This window comes from Prinia subflava, chromosome 19, assembly GCF_021018805.1.
Source record: "Prinia subflava isolate CZ2003 ecotype Zambia chromosome 19, Cam_Psub_1.2, whole genome shotgun sequence".
Lineage (NCBI taxonomy): Eukaryota > Metazoa > Chordata > Aves > Passeriformes > Cisticolidae > Prinia > Prinia subflava.
The window spans coordinates 5,414,742-5,436,101 of record NC_086265.1 but is presented as its reverse complement, the minus strand read 5'-3'; the positions used below and the strand labels follow the sequence as shown (position 1 = coordinate 5,436,101).

At 46.0% G+C, this 21,360-nt stretch overlaps 2 protein-coding genes and 1 non-coding gene across 23 annotated transcripts in view; all 3 read right to left on the bottom strand.

Annotated features, from left to right (window-relative positions):
* Positions 1-13,067, bottom strand: part of EP400 (E1A binding protein p400) — a 52,520-nt gene extending 39,453 nt beyond the window's left edge. For 11 of the 19 annotated variants that reach the window (XM_063416334.1, XM_063416337.1, XM_063416338.1 and 8 more), the window contains exons 1-7: positions 12,271-12,771; positions 9,318-11,440; positions 7,621-7,838; positions 6,683-7,082; positions 5,501-5,630; positions 4,650-5,413; positions 1,258-2,610 (exon numbers count right to left, since the gene is read on the bottom strand). In XM_063416334.1, coding sequence (XP_063272404.1) covers positions 1,258-2,580 — 1,323 coding nt within the window. In that variant the 5' untranslated portion in view covers positions 2,581-2,610; positions 4,650-5,413; positions 5,501-5,630; ... (2 more) ...; positions 9,318-11,440; positions 12,271-12,771. Of the gene's footprint in view, positions 1-1,257; positions 2,611-4,649; positions 5,414-5,500; positions 5,631-6,682; positions 7,083-7,620; positions 7,916-9,317; positions 11,441-12,270; positions 12,772-12,998 lie in introns of those variants that run through there. The other 8 variants (XM_063416328.1, XM_063416329.1, XM_063416330.1 and 5 more) reach the window with 8 other exon arrangements.
* LOC134560462 (small nucleolar RNA SNORA49) lies at positions 6,172-6,310 on the bottom strand. The gene has a single exon (XR_010082741.1). It is a non-coding gene; the product is annotated as a small nucleolar RNA SNORA49 (small nucleolar RNA).
* Positions 13,068-14,696: 1,629 nt separating the features above from the next.
* Positions 14,697-20,217, bottom strand: PUS1 (pseudouridine synthase 1). 3 transcript variants are annotated; one of them, XM_063415971.1, is made up of 6 exons: positions 20,133-20,217; positions 19,464-19,688; positions 18,511-18,648; positions 18,140-18,242; positions 17,184-17,881; positions 14,697-15,106 (listed from the first exon to the last, which is right to left on the bottom strand). In XM_063415971.1, exons 2-6 carry the CDS (start codon positions 19,677-19,679, stop codon positions 15,056-15,058), a joined length of 1,206 nt encoding a protein of 401 aa, XP_063272041.1. In that variant the 5' UTR covers positions 19,680-19,688; positions 20,133-20,217; the 3' UTR covers positions 14,697-15,055. The 3 variants fall into 3 exon arrangements, with proteins under 3 accessions (XP_063272041.1, XP_063272040.1, XP_063272039.1); XM_063415970.1 differs by having other exon boundaries at positions 20,055-20,138; XM_063415969.1 differs by lacking the exon at positions 20,133-20,217 and adding an exon at positions 19,973-20,126.
* Between the last annotated feature and the right edge of the window lie 1,143 nt (positions 20,218-21,360).

Here is a 21,360-nt window from a genome sequence, read left to right as displayed (position 1 = left end):
TATTTCAGCTGACAAACACGCAACCCAACAAGAACACCTAAACGATTTGACAAAACACAAACCAGGTGAAAAAAAAATACTGAATATCCACAGTCAATAAATTACAGTAACAGGCTAGCTTTCATGTTACTATATAAAGTAATGATTCCTTCAAAATTGTCAATAACTGTAGCAAGCAGAAATGTATTTTCCTAATCAAGGAGTTCAGACAACAATGAATAAATTAAACTTCAGCCATTATTCTGTTAAAACTTCCCACAAATTCCAGCTGAAGGCATGACTGCTAATGATTCATATCTAAGAGTCATCAAATTTCAGTGAAGGCACTCATTTCCCAAAGGTATTGAAAGCAATGCCAGGTTCTTTACATAATATTGGTTCTTCTACAAACTGGCAGCTATATACCCTTAGATATTTTCACAAATTTTAGAAGATATTTATGAGTGCCAAGAGGTGCAGGGGCATCAGTTCTACCTATCCTGCTGCAACCACTTGCCATGTTGGCTTGTGGGCAGGCTCTGCACCAGACCAGTGCTCCAGCACCCACAAACGTGCAGGAAAAGCTGCACAGCACTTGTTTTTGGCAAACTTCTTTCAAGTTCTTTGCCATTAATAAACAGTGAATTCAAGCTAGTTAGTAATTTAAAGCTTTGCATAAGTAACAAAGTGAACTTGTCAATGTCCAGTCTGTAAGTGCTGGTTGTTAATCCATTAAACAGCAACTCACTCACAGAGCTCCAGGGCACCCTGAATAATGGAATACATGACTGTGGACCCTTACACATGTTCTCCCTCACTAATTAGATTAATTCATATTTTATATTGGCTGCAGCAACATTGAACTTCAGTAACATCTATGATTAGAAGTTAACCTCTTGTAATGCTTTTGCTCATTCTTTTTCGGTTTGACAAAATCTAGTTAAGTGAAATTCAAACTATGATTCCTAGTCATAACCATTCCAAGAGCTTAAAACCATTTCCACACTTCTACCACCTTTATTTGTGTGCAACTAGGACAGTTAAAGCTCCCTCTCTATTCTTTTATTTTAAATCCATAAATCTAACAGCACACTCAAACCAACCCATCACCAAATCACACTACCCAGCAGAACTGCATTCTCTCAGGCCAACTAGTTTATGAAAAACTGCCTTATGTCATCAAGCAAAAATGATTTTTCATGTCCTGTCCCATTCTTTAATACTTCACAGTCTCAATGCTACAATTTCATCTATGATTTTATTCCAACAGTTTCTTACCTCATCATTGATGACCTCAGATTGTTCCTCCTCTTCTTCCTCCTCCAGATCCAAGTCATTTTGCCTCAGGTATGCTTGCAGAGGAACACAATGTTTCTTCTTAAAAGCCAAAAAGTCCATCATATTCCCTTGAAGATGTTGCAGGAAAAACAGTTCAATCAAACATTCCTTAAAAGTTTCCTTAAGCATTTCCATCTGCTTGTGGTGATGATCCAAACATAGTTTTCTCATTTGAGCAGTTTCTTGGTTGGCAGGAGGAATCTCCTCCAACTTTTTGGGTTGTTTTTTCACTGCTGTGCTAGCTGTAGGAGTGAGAGGAAGACTCGACAGCCCCTGTGGCACAGTGGCCCGTGAAGGACTTGTGGGAGGAGGAGGTGATGTCATTCCAAACGCACTCGCTCCTCCAACTCCGGCTATCAATCCACCAGAAGTCCTGTCAAATCCAATGGGTCTGCTCAGCTGCTGCCCTTGAAGCACTTGCTGCTGCTGTTGCATAAGTTGCCCCTGGATAATATTGCTGATCTGGGGTGGCAAGCTGGTGGTCGTGATGTGGCCCGGGCTAGTCAGGGATTGCATATTCGCCCCGCTGGCCACGGGGCTCTGAGGCCCGAGGTGGTGGATGGTGCCCCCGGACTGCGAGTGAGGCTGCGAGAGCCTGCGCTCCCTCACCGTGGCGGGCGCCCCGGACGACGGGAGCTGCACCTGCGCAGCAGCTCCTTGAGCGATCTGTGCGATTCCCGGCCCTTCCTGGTACACAAAGTGCCCGCCGTTGGAAGGGCTCAGGCTGATCTGTCTCACCAGCACGCTGGCGTCCACAAAGCCTCTGGTGGGGCTCTGGCTGCACATGCCCAGGCCGGGCCCGGGGGTGCCTGCCCGCACGCTGGGCAGCGCCTGCACCGGCACCGGGTTGGGCTGCGTGGGGCTCTGGGACTGCACCTGCTGCGGCAGCGGGGAGGTGACCTGGATGTAGGAGGGGGAGCCATGCTCGAAGCGCCTCTGCTGCGGGCTGAACTGAAAGCTCGGGGATGTCGGGTTGGGCAGCGGCAGCGGCGTGAGCGTTATCTGCTGGTTCCCCGAGGCCACCGGGCCCACGTTCTGCAGGGTGATGTTCACGTTCTGCCCGGCCACCGGGCTGCGGCTCATGATGAACTGCTGGATTTGGTAACTGGGCGACTGCGGCGCCGAGGGGCTCGCGGAAGGCGCGAAAGAGGCTGCGGGGGACTGCGGTAAATTCGCCTGCTGCTCCTCTCCCTCGCTGCCTGTGAAGGACCTGGACCTCTGGAGCTGGCGCTGGGCATTCTGAGGACCATTGCCATGGTGCATCCTCACTGATCTAAGGTTTTACAGTATACTCTAAAGAAATACACAAAAACAGACATTCAGAGAAGGTAAAAACTCTCTGCAACTAAAACTATTTAGCTACAACTAGAAAGATTACCTTATAGTAAGAACTCTGTTATCCTGGTTTTGCAGTTACTTAAAATGTTTCAAATGATCCAAAATGCTCAGCCCAACAAAATCTCACCTAAATCCCGCATAAATTTCTCTAGCTAATACTGCTATTGAATAGGCTTACAAATGCTATGTTCCCCTCAGCTAAGGGAGAACATAGCTTATTTATTTTAATAAAATAAATGTTATTATTTATTAAAATAAAATTAAAAAAAAAAAACAACAAACCAAAAAACACCCAACACGAACAACAAACACAAACAGGACTTTTTCCCTTGCTGTGGAACCTCAAGAAAAGACAGCCTCCAGTATCAAAGGCATCTACTCTTTTTTCGTGTTCATTATTACCAGTGTTTCAGTGCTTTCAACTCTCAATACAAAGTTACTGTAAACATAATTGCTAAAACATATAGTTCATTGTTTCAACAGTAAGTAAAAATAAGAAAATGGACAGACTATTCAACTTTATTGTTGAAGCTACTGAAGGCCAAGTCATCAAAATGTATGTAAAACTACTATACTTGATGCTTAACTTTGCCTTCTCTTTCCTTCAGAGAATCAAAGAGATGAAAATTAACCAAATCTGCATTTCATTTAAAATGCTGTTTATTGAGTCAAGCTACCCAGAAACCCCAAAACGTTCTGGGTTTGTATTTCAATCACGGGCAAACAAAATTCTAATGACATGCACTGACAGGTAGATACAAGGCTGGGCATCACACATAAATAACCACAAGAGAAAATGAAACCTGATGGGCTTTTTTTTTATCCTTTCAAAATCTCTCTCCTCTTTTGAAAGCAACACTTTCATTTTTAGCATTTCAGGCCAAACATACACAAACATGCTGCCACTCCTTTGTGTTCCTCACTCCTAGCTGGTCACAAGCGGCAACAGGCAGCGGCACACCGGCACTACGGGAAGCGGTGGGATGCAGCGGGTGCTGCCGCTTCCCCGTTCCTCCGCTGCCCAGGCAGGGAGCAGCACATCACAACCCTCCGCTCCCCTGGCCTGCGTTATCTGCAGCGACCTGTCCATGCCCTGGGGATGGAGATATTCCCTTCCGTGCCCCGGGAAAGAGGCGGCTGTCCGGGAAGGTGGAGCAAAGCAGCGCTGTCACACACGTGCCAGCAGCGACAGGGGCCGAGAGCCCGGGACCTCCCGCGCCGGGGGTACCGCGGAGCACAGCCGGGACAGCGGCTCATCCCGGCGGGTCTCGGCTCTCCCGCACCGAGGCTCCTCCGGGCGGGTCTCGCCTCTCCCGCACCGGGGCTCATCCCCGCGGCTCTCGCCTCTCCCGCACCGGGGCTCATCCCGGCGGGTCTCGCCTCTCCCGCACCGGGGCTCATCCCGGCGGGTCTCGCCTCTCCCACTGCCCGGAGCTCAAACCTGAGCGAGCTCCCTTAGCAGAGCGCGAAGCGGGAAACGCTGCACTCTTTACAGGCCCCTTTTCCAAAAGATTTAACAATACCGCAATTCTTCGAGGTATTGTGGTTATTTCACAGCGCCGATACCAAATAATTAAGATTCAAACGATACCACCAGCAACAAGGTCTTATTATTTTAATTAGCCGCACCTCACTAACACGGCCCCAGTGAAAACACTTAATTAATTACAGGCCGATAAGGGAGGTCCCGAAGCAGGGATCGCCTTTTGTGTGCGAGCAGCGCGGCGGGGTCGCCCGGGCCGGGGGAGAACCTCGGCCCCGCCGCCGCGGCTCCACCGGGACTCCCCTCGCCCGGGGCTCCCCCCGCCAGGGCCGCGCTCCCCCGGCCCGGCCCGGCCCGGCCCGGCCCTGCCCGCCCCGCGTCCCCCGCCCCGCGCCGGGCGGGCCCGTCCCTCCGCGGCCGCCCCCGGTGCGACGGCGGGGCCGCCGGGCGCCGCTCGGGGCGGAGCGGGGCGCGCAGCCGGGCCCGGGCGGGCCCCGCGGGCCGCACTTACCGCGGGCGCCGCGGGTTCCATTCGCTGCGGGCAGGAAGCGCGGGCGGGGGCGCCGCTACCAGCGCCGGCAGGAGACAAACCGCGTCCCGCCGCGCCTGCGCCGGCTCCGCGCGCCGCGCCGCGCCTGCGCCGGCTCCGCGCCTGCGCCCACCGCGGGGGCGGCCCGCGGCGCCTGTCGCGATAGGAACGGGCTCGGCGATAGGGCAGCAAAATGATCTTTATTGTAGCAGAGGCAGGGGAGGGCAAGGACACAGCAAAGGGTAGCTGCTGTCCGCGCAGGGAGCAGGGCTGTCGCTTGTGTTCAAGACACGGTGTGAAAACCCGCACTGGGAGCGCACGGGGCTTGTACTCCTGAGGGCAGGAGAGCCCGGGAGCGCCTGGAGCGGGGCCAGCCGGGGAACAAAGGTGGTGAGGAACGGGCTGGGGCTCTCTCCGGCGGGGACAGGCCCAGGGAGCCGGCGCTGTTCGGCCTCGGGAAGAGGCGGCTGAGAGGGGCCCCCATCCCTGTCTGTGAGAGAGGCTCGGTGGTGCCAGGAACAGGACGAGAGACAACGGGAGCGCAGTGATGCTCAGGAGGGTCCACACGGACAGGAGGAAGGACTTCTCGTACATCGGATGGAGCGATACTGAAGCACTTCAGGCTTTTCTTTACATCAGCACGAGCACAGATTTGATTCTTGGACAGTATACACTGCTTTACCTTAAGGCTATAGGTCAGCACAGAGCCTTTGATAAGAAGAAGGTCCCCGTGAAATACATTTGTGCTAGAGAGAAAACAAAATCGCCAATCAGACTACCAGTGATTTACTGTTAAATATGAGAAAAATCATTGACAGTAGAAGTAAACTTACAGAAATCTATTTGAGGAACTTCTTTTTCTACTAGTCATTGTCATCAACACCATCCCCTAGTCTTTGTGTCCATCAGCAGATCTAAATCAGTGTCATAGAAGACAACAGTAATCACATCTGTGTGACTGAGCTGTGGAAGGAGAGTGGGAAGACAGCATAGCACAGAAGGATCACTTTGTTATGAAGTTTTTTTTATGAATTCCTAAAGTAGGGAAACGAGCAACTTAATTACAAATTCATATATAATAAAGGGTAAATATCTAAATAAACTTTTCTTAACAGAGTGAGAAGATCGGGGAAAATGCTTTCTTATTACTTCCCCAACCTAACATTTCAGGTTATCTGACTGCCCACATTAGAGATCTACACAATTCATAATTAATCTGTCTACCGTTAAAGCTATTAATTTATGGTGCAGTCAGCCAGATAAGAACCTAAAGATCTCTTACAGTAATCACATCGTGTCCTATGACTAAGCACACCTGACTGAGGTGTTATTCCTGTATGTGCTCCATCATTTTTCTTGTCTATTGACTAAATCAAATCCTTTCTGTTGTGCTGCCTTGTGTTGCTTTAAGGCAAAGTATTCTTTTATGTTTTCTACTGCATCTAACAGAAAGCATAATGATGCAATTTGGAATAAAAAATAAGAAGAACTTCAGTATATTGTTAATGTTTGCTCAGATTGTAGGCCCCAGAGGATACACAGAATCTTACTGGGGAGGGAAAGGAGCATATTTTCAATTTATCCTCAGGCAATGCCAGGGCACTCTACGAAAAATAAAAGCCCCTGGAGTAAGGCTGAGGAACTGCCAACATGAAAACACCAACTGCTCTTAAAGTACTAACAATGTAAATAGCTACAGATAATGAAAGCAAAAGCAATTAATCAAATGGCTATTATGAAAAAAATAATCTGCATTTGAAGCACAAATTGCTCATAAACACAGGATAACTAGTAGCATACTCCTTGGAAACACTCTAGATGCCTCAGCAAATAGTAATATTGACATGTTTCATATATAATTACATATTTGTGCTACAGCTACATACACAATTTGTTCCAATAAGTAAGGAAATTATGCAAATGAATCTTGCAAATATATTAAGACTTCCCTTTAGCATTTTCCCTCCCACCATGAGCATGTACTCACTATTAACTTGAGTAAGAGATCCTCTTACCAGACAATGCCAGCTGTGAGCACCACTCTCACTAACTCTCACTCACGTGAGGAAATGGAAATTCAGGAAAAGCTCCAGGATGCTGAGCATTGCAATCATCTGTGTCAAAACCAGCACCTGCTCTCCCCTTTTGCTTTCAGCTGCCAAAGCAGGACAGCCAGAGCTCCCAGCTTGCCTGGTTATGGATGAGAACCTGAAGGTTCTGCAGGTCACACTCAGAGACAGCCCTGGGACAGAGGTGTAACCAGTGGTGGGTGTTTAACACCTGAACCCCACTGCTCCATCCCTGCTCCTCCAGACTGAACTGCAAATCTTCACTCCACAGGTCCATGTGCAAGGAGGATTTGCTCCATACAAACAAGGAGGAGCAGCAGCTACAGCTGGGAACACACACAGGTCTCTGTAAAACAAATCAAAACTTTTTATACTCATTTTTAATTGCTTGGCAATTTAATTAACTACCCAAACCCAGTAATATTTGCAAAGAAGCACAAAGCACCTGGCTAAAGATAACAGAAAGTAAATCAGGACATGAAGTTTTATGTTGACATCAAGTAAATGCAAAAACACTGAAGAGGAAATTACTACTATCCATAAAGCTTCCAAGAGAAGCTTATTACAATCCCTACTCTTTTTTTTTTTTTGTCAGCGTTAACACAACAAATACTAGATATGTCAAAATAAAGTAGAATTGTTATATAACTAATAACAGTTGCCATGGAACTATGGAGAGTTCCAGATCCTAGAATGATCCAAAATTATACATCTGAGTTGCAAATAGGTTCAGCATAGAGGAATGTAGCCTGCAAAAAGGATAAAACAAGGCAGCCAATTTATCATTTAGCATTTTACAGTTGTTCACATAAATACCCTGTTTTGGAGGGTAGCACACACCATCAAATCTGTGCAAAGACTGCATATGGATTTGTATCAATTACCTGGTAATAACATCTTTCAGGGCAATCTGGTGCTGTTTCAGGGTCAGAATGAATTCCTGCAATGGATCCTTGGAGCCTCTGAAGTGCTGGAATATGGAAGGCAACTTGCAAAGCCAGCCCAGCACCACTTGTTAATCCTGGCACAACAATGCTGAGAGATTTTTCTTTCCCTGATCCAAGAGCAAGTTTCCAACAGGTCTCTGCCATATAGGGGTGTTCTGGAACAATGAGACTCACTTCAGAAGTATATTTTGTCCAGGTGTTCTTTTAGTTGTCTTTTTTCTGCTGGGATACCCTTTAAATTCAAAAGTCTTTTCTGAATCTAATGTGACCAGATAAACCTTATGCAAAAAAAGTAGTTGAAAATAAGGATAATTTAGTTCATGCACGAGTTCTCTGAATGGAGAAGAGAGCAGAAGAAAAGCTGACACTTGTGATGCAAGGACAAATGTTAGCTTTGGTATTGCATGAAAAATAAATCTGCTTTCCTACTCTATGCCTACTGGCAAAAATATTATTTTTAGTCAGTAATCTGAGCTGAAAGAGGTACCCACCTGAAGAGCATATGGCAGGAGGGATTCTGCTTCTCTCAACACACAGAAGAAACACACTGTACTGTAAAATTCAAGTACACCAAATGCTCTGATGCTCCAGTCATCTCTGAAGGATTACATGGAAGGGGCATAACAGAACTCCCATATCCCTTAATCATCTATGGAGTCTGGAGACAGCAAGAGAACTCTCAAAAGAGACTAATAAGGGTCAAACTTCTTAATGGAACACAGCTTTAACTATGGGTATGGTTTGAAAAACACTGCAGTTGTAAGAGCTGATTTCACAGTAACTGTTTTGTGTTTGTTATTTCCAGGAAACCAAAGATGTCTAAACAGAAAAAAATTGAGTTCTTTTTCTGTTTTACATATATACTTCAACTATCATTTCCAAGTCCTTAATTTTGTTAACTGCCAATGGTCTCTTCTGGCAGAACAGCCTAAGAACACCAGTGCAGGACATTCTCCTTGTCACCTGTCACAGCCATGTGTCACACAAGCTGTCTTGGACTTCACTAACCAAACTCCTCTCTTATCAGGCTAATTGATTGTCAAATTTAACTCTACATCTCTCTACAGCAGAATTACATTTGCTCCAAGACTCAAAACTGAACCCTCCTAACTTCTCTTCTGAGGGAAGACTCAAGAGCAAAAAAACCAAATAAGCTCAAAATTTAATGAAGCATTTTTTTCTCCCTCTGTCCTTCCCTCCCTGCCTCTCCTCCCCCCTGCCCCCCCCCAAAAAAAAAATCTTATAAGTGTTTTGCAAGTACATCTGAAAATTAACTGAAAGGAGAAGATTTAATTATTCTGCTTAGGAAACTCTACTCCAGAAGTAATTTTCAGTGTTTGATCAAAACCACAAGTGACTTCAACCTTTGAGTGTGGCCAGAAAGATCAAAACTGAGCTCTCATAAATGAAAAGAACTATTAAGCAGTAAGAACTCTGCTTTCCCTCAGAAGACTGAGGGAGAAGACTTTGAAGGCATAAAGTCCTTAGCAGTGATCAGTCTGGAAACAAAGGATAAAAAAAAGAAACAAATAGTTCTGAATGAACCCTCTCAGCCCTGACAAATATTATTCTATTTCATCTGTTACTTTAAAAAAATCAATAAAAAATAAATCAACCACCTGAACACTACATACCTATTTGATTTGAGCTTCACTGGCTCAAGTCTGGGTGATGAAGGGGAGCAGGAGATCTCCTCAATAAGATTTCCAGTTACCTTCAGTTTTGGCAGCATTCGTGCTTCGTAGCAAGTAATTTGGTTTTCCATCCCAATCACATCAAAGAGAGCCAGTCTGTGTGCTAAACTTACAGCAAAAAAACCCAACCAAACACAAAATAAAGAAATATTTTACTGCTATTCAGCTATAGTTAAAAAAAAATAATAGTAATAACACCACAGTATCTGAGAATGATGAAAAAGCTCTCAGCTGATGGCAGAATTAAAGTGGAACGTGGAAGAGCCGTGTGCCATGTGACCCTGCAGAGAGCAGCTGCTGTTACTTTAAAAGGCTCCAAGAACCCACACCATGGAAATAGAGCATTGTGATCATATTACCAGGAGTCACAAACAGGGCAGCGCCCTCAAAGGACAAGCTCTGCAGTTAATTCAATGCTCGTAATTAAAACATTTCCCTTTTAGAACTGGTATTCCAGACCCACCTTGACACATTAACCTTAACACGAAACCATAAAATTATTGTAAGTTTTTACTCAATCCTATCTAAAGAGCACATTTCCAAAGAAAGAAAATAATTACAATCCCTCTAGGAGTACTGTTTCAAGTTTACAAACAGTGGAGAGGCAACCCCAAACTCCCAGATTCTCAGTGATCACATCCTAACCATGAAAATGCTGCCTATTTTTTCTGGTTGAAAATATCAAATTCATGTTACTCTCTTGGCAGTTATCATCTTTCATCTTTCTTGAAAAAAATCAGTTTCCATCCACTGCATTTCTTCCAAAAGATAATCATGGTGAGATTTGTGCTGTGGGGCCTCATGGAGACTGGGCAGATGTTTCAGAGACCATAAACCTTCTTTCCCCAGTGCTGTTATTCACTGCAGAATTTCATTTTCCTTCAAGTAAACATAATTAAACTTACGTTTCCTACTGCACAACACAAAAGCAAGACAGACACTGTGAAAAATGTTAAAATGTTATATGGATAATCAATAGAAACAATTATTTAGTCCTTGGAAACATTCCATGGCGTTTGAAGTTGCACTTTATTAAAAGATAATGAATAATGCATTTTGTGCAGCTTTTTGTAAAGTCTCTGAAGGACTTTGTGAGGCAGCAGTAATATGAGAAATCAGCAGAGAAGCTTGGGATGCAGAGCTACTCAGCCTTGAGAAGTTTTGTTTTTCCTCTTAAATACAGCACCCCTAGATCTCATCGGAAGTGCTGGCTGATTCAGTGAGAAATTTCACAGAATTTAAATACTCTGCCAGATAGACAAAATTCTCTAAAAAGTTCATATAAAAATACATTTAGTTTCTGGCATTTTTATCAACACATGTAAGAATCCTGCAATTGCAGGCAAGTCAGCACAAGCTGCACAAATTTTCATTGTCATCCCTCCCCCCCACTTCTTCTAAAATGGTACATAAATATTTAAAATAATGGATTCTGTTTAATTAAATCTCCTTCTAGGACTTCATTACAAGAACAAATGCTACTTCCCTAGAGAATGTGTCTTATTCCTTCTCACCCCTTTCCTCTCGTCAAGAAAAATCCTGTATATCTGCAGCACTAATTAAAACCAAATGAGAGACACAGGTACCCACAGAGCATTCTAAATTTAAATGAATACAAAGTCTTTTTGTAAAGAAAGATTCATACCCAACTGAGCTATACCACAGCTGTCTGGAGCAAATTATCAGGTTTGGCAAAGCCTTCTGCAAAAGCTACTGGGATTATTTGCTCCTTTCTCCCCAGGCTGGATGAATTCTGCCATCCACAAAGTCTCCACACAAAACACAAAGGTCAACACTTCCCACACAAGATAATACACAAACATTGTATAATATAAATGCTGTATGATATACAAATATACCTGTTGTTGTGAGGGAACTGGAGCTGGGACCACAAGCACATGGTTCTGATCCCAGCCTGCTGGGGCAGCACTGGGGTGCTGCTGTGTGCAGCAGGTAGGGAATTAAGCAAACTTGACAAATTTGGTCCATTTTGCTGTTGGTTTTCCTCCTGGCTAATCTGCTGAGCCACTTGAGGGACAGGAGGCACTCCACCTGCAGAGAGACTTTTTAAAATTGCAGTTTCAGTAAAGAAAATAATGAAATGACAAAGAGAACCAAAGGAAGTGGCAATACAGCCTGTTATATAGCTGGTGAAATCAGCTTTCCACCACACCCCAGTACACCTGCCTGCCTGGGAGCTCTGAAGGAGTGTCTCAATCAATGCCAGTCTAGGATGTACTTATCCACTCTTCCACCTAACCAGATCTTTGCTAACAACACCCTGCAGAGAGTTGACAACTACACAACCAATCCCTATCAGGGTATCAAATTACCAAAAGGGAAACATTTCATGCAGAAACATTAATTAAGGAAAGCAACAAATTAGGCTCAGTGGGTACAAATTTAAACTCAATGCCTGGAAAATGAGATGTGCTGCACTTTACGCGGATCTCTAAGATTTTCTCCAGAGGGTTTTTAAAATGTGTAACAATTGGTATTAGATATAATGTTACAATTACAGATAGTCTCATTAAAGCAATTATCTTTAATTACAAAGCTTAAAACTTACACTTAATCTTAAATCATTAATATAAGCACTAGATGTACCAGCATTATTTTAAAGTTCATGACTTTTTTTTTTTTTTAATTGCTTTCAGAACTAATTATGAGTCTCTCTGTGAAGTACTATTTTGGAACTGAAATAAACTTAACCTAATAAAGTATCTCATTATCAATAAAACGGTGCATTGGACTACCACTTCCAAAGCTCTATCCACTCTTGTATCTTGATTTAAATTGTACATTCACTTTATTTTGCTACAAAATGGGGTTCATGGTTGCAGAACTGCTTCCTGCACAACGGTAAAGGGAGCTGATCTCAATGGTCACTGACCTTTTAACTCAAATTAACCACTTGAATTCTTTATCGTCCCAGTAGATTTATCCAGTTGCTTTATCTCCAGCAGCCGGACGTGGAGGGCTCCTGCAGCTCATTCTGAGTCTGGACTGGGTGTGTTTGTACTTTGAGGAAGATGCAGGATGGCCAAGCTTTCGGCTTTCTCCAGCCCAGGGACTCAGGGGCTGCAGTCACGGAGAGAGGCGAGTGCTGCCACACGCAGGGGCGATGACGGCAGCTGTGACAGGAGGTGCTGCCGGCTGTCACTGCGGCCAGTTCCACACCTCCCGTTTCCTAAAGCAGCGGGGCGGGATGGTCCATGCTGGGAAGGACACTCCAGCCCGGTGCGCGGGGTGTCGGTGCCGCCTCGGAGCAGAGCAGGCGCTGACACACGGCTCGGCAGCGCCGGGAGCGCGGTGCCCTGGCCCCCCACACCGCTGCGGGCCCCGTTCCCCCGCTCCGGCACGAACCTCCCGCCCCCGCCGGCTGTCCCCTGTCCCCGCCCCGCACTCCCCTGTGCCACCGCCGCACACCGTGTACTACCCCCGCACACCCCTGACATCCCGCACACCCTGCACCGCCCCGCGCAGCCTGACCCGCTCTGCACACCCCTGCCCTTCCCGCACAGCCTGTGCCACCCCCGTGCCACCCGCACCCCCTGTGCCACCCTGTGCCACCCCCTGATCCCGGCCCCGCCCCGCGCTCCCCTCACGCCCCGGGCCTACCGCGCTCTCCCGCAGCGCCCCCTCACGGCCGCCCATCGCCCCGCCCCTCCCTCCGGCCACGCCCCCTCCTCCGGCCACGCCCCTTCCCCTCCTCCGGCCACGCCCCTCCGCGCGCGGCGATACCATTCACCTCCCACCGCGGGGGGGCGCACCCCCGCCAGACGCTCCCACTCGTACAGAGGGGGACCCGCGACCCTTAAGTATTTATAATCATCATAATAATTATTATTATTAATAATGTTTTTTTCACTCTCCAAATAATTTTTCTCTTCGATTTCAACCGTGGTACATATCAAAGCTTTGGGGCCTTTATTACAAGAAGATAAAGGTAATTGGGGTTTTTTCCAGACTGAAAGGTATGGAGGAACAGAGCTTTGGATGGAAGATAATGCAGAGTAGGTCAATATATGGACCAGCAAGGGATGTAAATGAAAATCCAGGCAGAAACTCCCTCCAGGGCATTCTACATGCTTGCTCTCATAAAATAGAGCGAGGCCTTCATGATAAAATAAAAAGCTATAAAGAAAACCCAGATACAATGAACATGGGAACCCTTTTCAAAAGTACAGCTGTGCCCCAAAAAAACTCCCCCAAAATCCCCACCAACCCAAAAAAAAAACCCCTGGAAAACTAAAAGAATCATTCCAGAAGGAACCATAAAATTTAAGGCTTTGGCCAAAAACCACTAAATGTGGGAACAAAGAGTTGATTCCTCATTTTCAGTAAGTCCTGTATTACAAAGAAAGTCCCCACACAGACTCAGCAAGGGAAGTGTATCAAGCACTTGTACCAATATCCAAATGCTTGTTCCAACCCCTTCAATAGTGTTCAGCAGGCTGGTAAGGCAGGAAGGTGACATTTCTTCTGCCACCTTCACAGACACCTGGAAGCAATAAGCAGAAGTTAAACCACTGAGGGAAAAAAGGACCATCAACTCCAGAGTATGCAATTCCAAAAAACACAGAACATGAAAACTGATTCCCAGAGGAAGGCAGTGCTCAGACATCTGCCTCCCATATCACTGCAGACATTCCCTGTTCTGAGGAGCCTGATGGGACTGCAGAGTTCACAAACCCAGGCCTGATCAAAGCCCAGAGAATTCAGCACCATTTCTTTCACACATGCCAAGTCAATTCAACCCTGGATACTGTGGATGGCTCGAGAGGATTTCTGGGTTGCACCTCAGGCAGCAATGGCCCAACTAAACCTGGAGATGTGGATTTATATCCTTGAACCTGCCCAAGCTCGAGGGCAATGCTGGGAGGATGGCACCTCCCACAGAAAAGGTCTCATCTTGGAATGTATGGTTCAGTCCACATTCCAAACTGAAGCCTTTTCACTAAGGAATAATTTCTTTTAGACCTTCAAAGCTCTAGAAATCACAGAAATTTGTTTCAAAACCAGAAGACTTCATAGCAGTCAGCAGGATAATGAGTTCCTAACCCATAGTTTCTAAATTCTGAGTTGGAAGGGACCCACGAGGATCACCAAGTCCAACTCATAAGTGAATGGCCTATAAAGGGATTGAATCCACAACCTTGGCATTTTTAGCACCACACTGTTAACTGAGTTAATCTCAGGGTCATGCATGTTATTCCATAGGAAAACCATGGATGACATGAAAAATAAAAGCCTAGAGATTCAGTTTAAGTAAAGGTAAATTATTACCAAAAAATCAAAAGCTCATGAAGTCGTAACTTCATAATAAAAAAGAGTATATTAAAATGATTTGCCCCATCTTTAAGTAGAGATTATACATATTTAAAATACTATTTTCCAAGTAAACATAATAAAAACGTTATTCAAATAACAATTAAGATGTCCTGCAGTTCAAGATGTTTTTTAGAAAGCTGCTTTCCCACTACACTGTTTTCAAGTATATCAGTCAGGTGAATCGGCCAGTGCTATAAAAAGCTTTTGCTTTTTCTGCTGCACTGTCTTCCCCATCCAGTTTCTCCTGGGCATCCAGTTCTCATTCTGCAAGCACACAAACTCCTGTTTCACTGGGTTCCTGGATTTAGAAAGGCCACTTTTTTGTAGACAAAGGGAACTCTGGCTCAGTCGGAATCATCGCCACAACCGTCGCTGCCTTCGAGATCGCTGCTCTTCTGCAAAGCAAAACATAGAACGGTTTGTCAGGGCTGCACTCACACCCACAGGCTGCTCTAAATCAAACACACTGACTGCAAACTTCTCCACAAGTATGAGAAAACACTCCTGGGTCCCAACTTCACGGGTTAGACCCATCTATTGCAGTAAACATCTGTGGTGGTAAAGATGTTCCTTGTAATAGAAAATGTACTTTGGCTTACAATTGCCAGCAGGGGAAATTTCTTCTCACTTACATTTACAACTCTAATTACAACCTGCAGTATGTGGGAAACTTAAAAGTGGGATAGTAACACGAAATGCTGATATTTTAAATAAATGCAGATGAGACAAGTTATATGGTTTTTTTATGCAAGTCCCTCAAAAGCTAAGCTTGTTACATTGTCTAAAGCCAGCTTTGAGAATTTTGTCTGCTGCAGAGAATTTATGTCCAACCTGTACTGCAGATAAGCCAAGGCTGACTAAGTTATTTAAAAGTGAAAAAGCACAGCACAAAGCAGTACTAAGGAAAATCTACAAATACTAGAAACCTACAAGGAGACTGAAGTCAGAGTTCTCTGGCAGCCACCCCTTCAGGAGAAAGGCAATATACTGCAGTTAATTTGGGGCGTTTATGTATTTTTTTGAAGCAAGTATTTTAACTGACATGACTGATATCAAAGTATTTTTATAAAGAGAAGCTAGCATAGTATATATCTATAGTTTATATGTCTGTAGTTACCCTTTTTTCTCCCCTCACCACCACTTGCTGAAAACACTGAATCCCACAAATTTAACACTGGCAATTCAATATCCTACTACAAAACAAATTCCAAGGCACTCACACAGTTGACTTCATACCAGCAAGCACAGCTCACTGAAGTGCAAACAGCCTGCAAAATCTCAGCAGAGTCTGTCATGTCATGCCTTATTTATCCTTCCCAGACAGCTTGTGCTAACTGTGATGCCAAACCCAAACTTGGTCGGGTCTCTCTGTAGGGAGCAGAAGCTGCCTCCTTCCAGGAATATGGCAGGGATTGGGAATTTGGCAGCACCACGTCCTGTCAACATCACCAGGTACAGGAGTCTGAGCCACACTGTCCCTTTGGGTCCCATTTAACCAAGCTGAAGTGGCTTTGGCCATGACCTCCAGTCACAAGCACCCCTCTCACATACCCAGAATTCGGAAAAAAATTCCCACAAGTACAAAAATAACCTTGAGAAACTTATGGTATCTTGCTCGTGCTATTCAACAAGGCTGTAAGTTTTATATTATGTGATGAAACTCTTGAACTCAAGCAAAAAATGGCAGAGACATAATTAAACCAAACATTCTGCACTTGCTACACAAAATAAAGCTAATTTTAAGACTCTGATAAATGAAAAAAGGCCATTATTTTCTTCTGAGTTGCACTACACAGAAGTTTCAGCCCTGCCCATCATTCATCCTTCAAGGACTTGCCAGCCTTTAACTGAAATTTCCTTTTTGGCAAAAATGTATTCTGCACCTTTGTTGTACTGCAAAGCTTACAGCTCACAGGAGTCCCTGTTGGCACAAATCCAATTCCACAATATCCCAGCTACTCAGAAGCTGTTCTGATGACCTATTTTCAGCTCATGGCAGATTAATCTAAAAGAACTGGTCCTAAGTTTCCCTGATCCCAAACCTTATCAAGTAACAAAGTGAGAATTAGCCCAAAATCAGAGAATACAGAAAGTCAGCAGGTATTTAAAGCAAAATTGTCAACCTGAACAACTGTCAACCTGTCAAACCCAGACTCCCAAACACTTTCACAACAGCAAAGGCTGACAATGTGTCCATAATTTCTGTTGCCAGTTTATGATTATGCAAATTGCTTGTGCTTAAAGCTTTCCTTCCTCCCTCCTCAACTACTCCCTGTAAACCCCTGCAAAAACAATGCTTTGTACAGTTCATTCCACTATCATCAAGTGCACAAAGACAGAAGATTATACACATTTCATACTCCAGATGACTGTCATTTCCACGGCATTTCACGGAAAACAAAAATGTTACAAAGGGAAGAGATGTTTCAACTTGACAGCTTCCATTTGCAAAATAATGGCTTCAGTCATTACCTTTGAATTTTTGTTGTTAGTTTGCATCTCAACAGCAGACGAGTTGAAGTCATGAATGGGGAGGGTGTTTAGCCAGTTTGCCATGGATTTCTCCTCCCTTTCAGTGTTGATAATGGTAGGATAGATGTACTGCTCTTTGAAAACAGCAATCTTCTCCTCCTCCTCCGTCCATTCCAGCGGCTCATGCAGCCCATCATTCCCAAAACGCCTGTTGTATTTTTCAAAGTGTACTTTCTCCAAAACCAGCCCAAGTCCCGGGGCTTTGGGGACGTCAACCTTCTCCTCTCCCCAGCTGCGTTCCATGATGGACTCAGCAGCATAACCTTTCACAATGGCTATCACCAGCCCAATCATCTTCCTGATCTGGTGCATCATGAAACTCTGCCCCTTCACTGTGATCACTGCGAATTCCACGTTTTCCCTGACGAAGGGCTCCCCGCAGTACATCTCCATGATGTACCGCTTGGCACTGGGGTCCCTGGGGCCCTTCTGCGATGTGAAGTTGTGGAAGTTGTGTGTCCCCTTGTAGTAGGCCAGCAGTTTATTGACCCTTTCAAGGGTCTCTGTGTCCAGCCTATAAAGCTCTTCCTGCACATCGTGGTCCTTGTGGGCAAAGGCAAACGTTGGCAGCATGTACGAGTAGGTTCTGGCATCGCATTTGTTCTTGGAGTTGAATCCCCCAGTGACTCTCTTCAGGCCTGGATTTAAAAGGGACATTAGGTTTTTGAATCAGGAGGTTACAGATTGATTGTGATCTCACTCCTACCAACAAGAATATTTTTAAACAAAATACAAACAAAAAATAGATTTGTTCGAAAGAACCCCAAATTTCAAGCTAACAGAAGCATGTTAAAACTAAACCCCTTATAAGTAAAATTAAAATGGTAAGGGAGAGACCTTCTGCAGGAGAAAGCTTTTCTTGAAAACATTTTCTCTGCCCATTTCAGTGTTCTTACCCAGAATTCTGATGTGAGAAGGAAGATGATTATTGATCTTTTCTAAGATGTCATCTATTAGCCTGACCTTCAGTGACACAATCTGTCCAGCTGCAGACACACCCTGTAAAAGCCATCAAACACAAAACCCCACATAATTGTGTTCTTTGGAAGCTCTATGATAGCACTTGCAGAGTTGAAATAGCTGAATAACGAGTTTATTTGCTTGTAGTTTAATTTAATAGTGGACAAAAGGAGAAGTTTTAAGCAACATTCACTGTGAACAGCACTTGCTGCTGGATCTCCCTCAGGACAACGCTTTACCAGTCTATCCCAGCAGCAGAGGTGTGAAAACGCCAGGGTTTAGGAGAGCAGAGCCCTGCCCAATTTACCTTATCTGTTCGAGCACACCTCTGGAAAGACATCTTCTTCATGTCTTCCCCGTGGTTTTCTGGGATGCATCCTGACTGAACGAGGGCAGAGACAAGGTCATCTTCAATTGTCTTGAACTGTGAAGATCCCACGTTTCTCTAAGAGGCCATATGTAGTAAAAATAAGAAACAGAACAAAGTGCAATAACTGGATAAATGAAGATGGAAATTTCATTAATCAAAAACTGTTGTGAAAGTCTTTAAGTCTTCCCTCTGCAGCCTTAAGAGCCATTCTCTAACAAACCTACCTGTATTTTACCAGAGAGTGTTAATTGAACACCATTCTGATTTAGCTGTTTCTCTTATAGCAAATAAGGGCTCATTTCTAATTTCACTGTGCAACAGTTCTGGAGGTTTTTGATGATTCCTTCAACTGCAATACTGTCCTAGTTCCTGCAAGCTAACAGTTGCTGTACCAACCACAGCCTCTGCAAATTTTTCTTCTAGAAAATAGGTTGGGTTGTTTTGCTCAGTTCACCTTATGTGCCTGTAAGCACGAGGCTTACTGCTGGTGAAAAAACCTCCTTTGTGGTATAAGCATGAAAGGCTCCCTTCCCTGTCTGTGTGCAAGACATCCTCTGGAGCTTCTGAAGTATTCTTTAAGTGTATGGAGCTTGCAGTACGTGCAGAGGAGCAGCAGATGGAGCAGGATCACCCTCTCACTGCCAGTTCTGTGCCACAGGCCACCCTGCACAGGCAGGGCTGGTGCTATGACAAAGCACTGTCCCTAGAATCATCAGAGATGCACCACTGACTTCTTAAAATTAAGTTACTACCAAGCCATTCGAAGCCATTCATACACTTCTCCTGCCCGGTTTTTCACACTACAAATGCTCAGCTGTTTCCCTACCCAGGCACTCTGACTAAACCTGACAAAAAATAAGCTGGAGATGCTGCTTTGCCAAACCACATACTTGCATGCCATGGTAGCCTTTCCCTGAATATGCCATCAACAGCACAATCTTCCTTTTGGGTAACTTCTTATTCTGATCCTCTGCATCTTCCTCATCTGCATCACTCTTCAACCTTTTGTCCTGATGCCCGTTTTCTTCCAGCCTTTGAACCACCTCGCTGCTGCTGTTGAGTCTCTTTGTCTGGCTGGCAACCGCTGCTACCAAATCCTCAGCCATTGTAAGAACCTGCAGGGGAAACAACCGCAGATGGGACGAGCGTGAATGGCACGAAACTGGGGCAGAACGCGACAGCTCAGTCCCGCGGGGCCGCAGAAGGGCACATGAAGGAAGGGCGAGCACCCCTGTTCCCCGCTAAGCCGTGTCACCATTCCCTGCAGGAGGCAGGCAGAGCCTGCGCTGCCGGGACACCCGGCGGGCCGGCTGGGAAGGCCGGCAGGGCGAGCGGCGATGGGCCCAGCCGGCCTGACCCGTCCCCGGAGCGGGGCAGGGCAGGGCCCGGCGGTACCCACGCTGCGCTGCCGCCGCCACGACCCGGCGCACGCCGCGCTCCCCGGGGCGGAGAAGCCGCAGCTCACGACCCGGAGCCCCCACCGCAGCATCGCCGCCGGACCCGCCGGGCGGGAGAGGCCGCGCCCGCCGCCCTCAGCCCCGGCCGCCGCCGCCACTTACGCGGGCGCTGCGCAGCGCCGGCACCGCGCGGGGCGCACACGTGCGGCGCTACGGCGGCCGCGCGGGGACACGGCGGGGAGGGCGAAGCAGCGGGCGCGGTGTGGGCAGCGCCGTGAGGGCAGCGCCGTGCGGGCAGCAGCGCCGTGTGGGCAGCGCCGTGAGGGCAGCGAACCGAGCCCCTCCGGGAACTCCGAGGGGAAAAAAGGGATGGCGCATAGAGCCAGCTCTGCTCCGGGGGTCCCAGCCCGGAGAGCCCGTCCTGCTCCAGTGCTGGCAGTGATCAGGGTAGGGTTGTTCCCCCGCTCAGCCCCACCTCTCGATCACAGACTCTCCGGTGCCAACGCAACCAAAAATTGTCATATTGTTAAATCACGGAAAAGCAGGGGAAAGTCTGCAGTAAAAGCTCACAGTTCCCTTCCCAGAGGGATGTCACATTGGTCCCCTTTGGTTCCCTTTTCCACACGCCTTCTCTTTGTGTCAGTGTCAAGCATGGGCACCTCTGGCTCTGCTTCCCCTCAGGTTTTCCTCCAGCCAGCTTGCTCAGGCAATCCTTGTGCTCATGTTTTGTGCAGCAAGTTTTATTTGCAGTGATGCACTTCATGGGGAAGCTGAGCACAACAGGAGCCCTTACCAGGCCATAGCATGTACCTCCCAAAAAGCCAAATGCACCTGGAATGGTTTTTTGCTTCAGTGCTCTGTAGGACGGAGTGGAGATGTGAGTTCCCTGGCACGTTGTGAGATAATTGTAGGAGAGCTTCATTTATCCATTCAGATCAAACACAGAAAGGTTGACACTTCCAAGCAGGCCAGATTATCCCAGGCCTGTTATTTCAATTAATAAGGGGAAGAAATGCAGCACATCCTTTTTCGAACTGACACTTCTGAGTTATTTCAGGAGTGGGATGGAGCAAAGGGAAGATTTATCACAGGGTCCCAGCTGCACTTTGCTTAGAGAAGTGATAAAAGAGGGCCCGTCACAGTGCAGTGCTGCTGCCAAGGGAAACAGGAATACAAATTTCTCTATCACTGAAACCAGGGTGTCTGAATCTTTTTTTGCCTCATTTCCTTAGGAAGCGGAGCTTATGCAATTGACCTGTCTGTCCACCACATCCCTTCCTCCTCCTTCCCTGCCCTGATTTCTGAGTTTGGCTCATTTCAGTACATGTGTGAGAGGGAAGAAGGTGCCAGTCAATATGGAAAACAGTGATGGCACAGGAGAAAGATTTGC

Excerpts from the sequence above, each read along its gene's own strand:
- PUS1 (XM_063415969.1), bottom strand. The coding sequence starts at position 20,062 with ATGCTGCGGTGGGGGCTCCGGGTCGTGAGCTGCGGCTTCTCCGCCCCG. Across the intron at positions 19,689-19,972 it reads CGTGGCGGCGGCAGCGCAGC|GTTCTTACAATGGCTGAGGA; the intron begins GTGGGTACCGCC and ends TTTCCCCTGCAG. Across the intron at positions 15,107-17,183 it reads CTAACAACAAAAATTCAAAG|AAGAGCAGCGATCTCGAAGG; the intron begins GTAATGACTGAA and ends TTTGCTTTGCAG.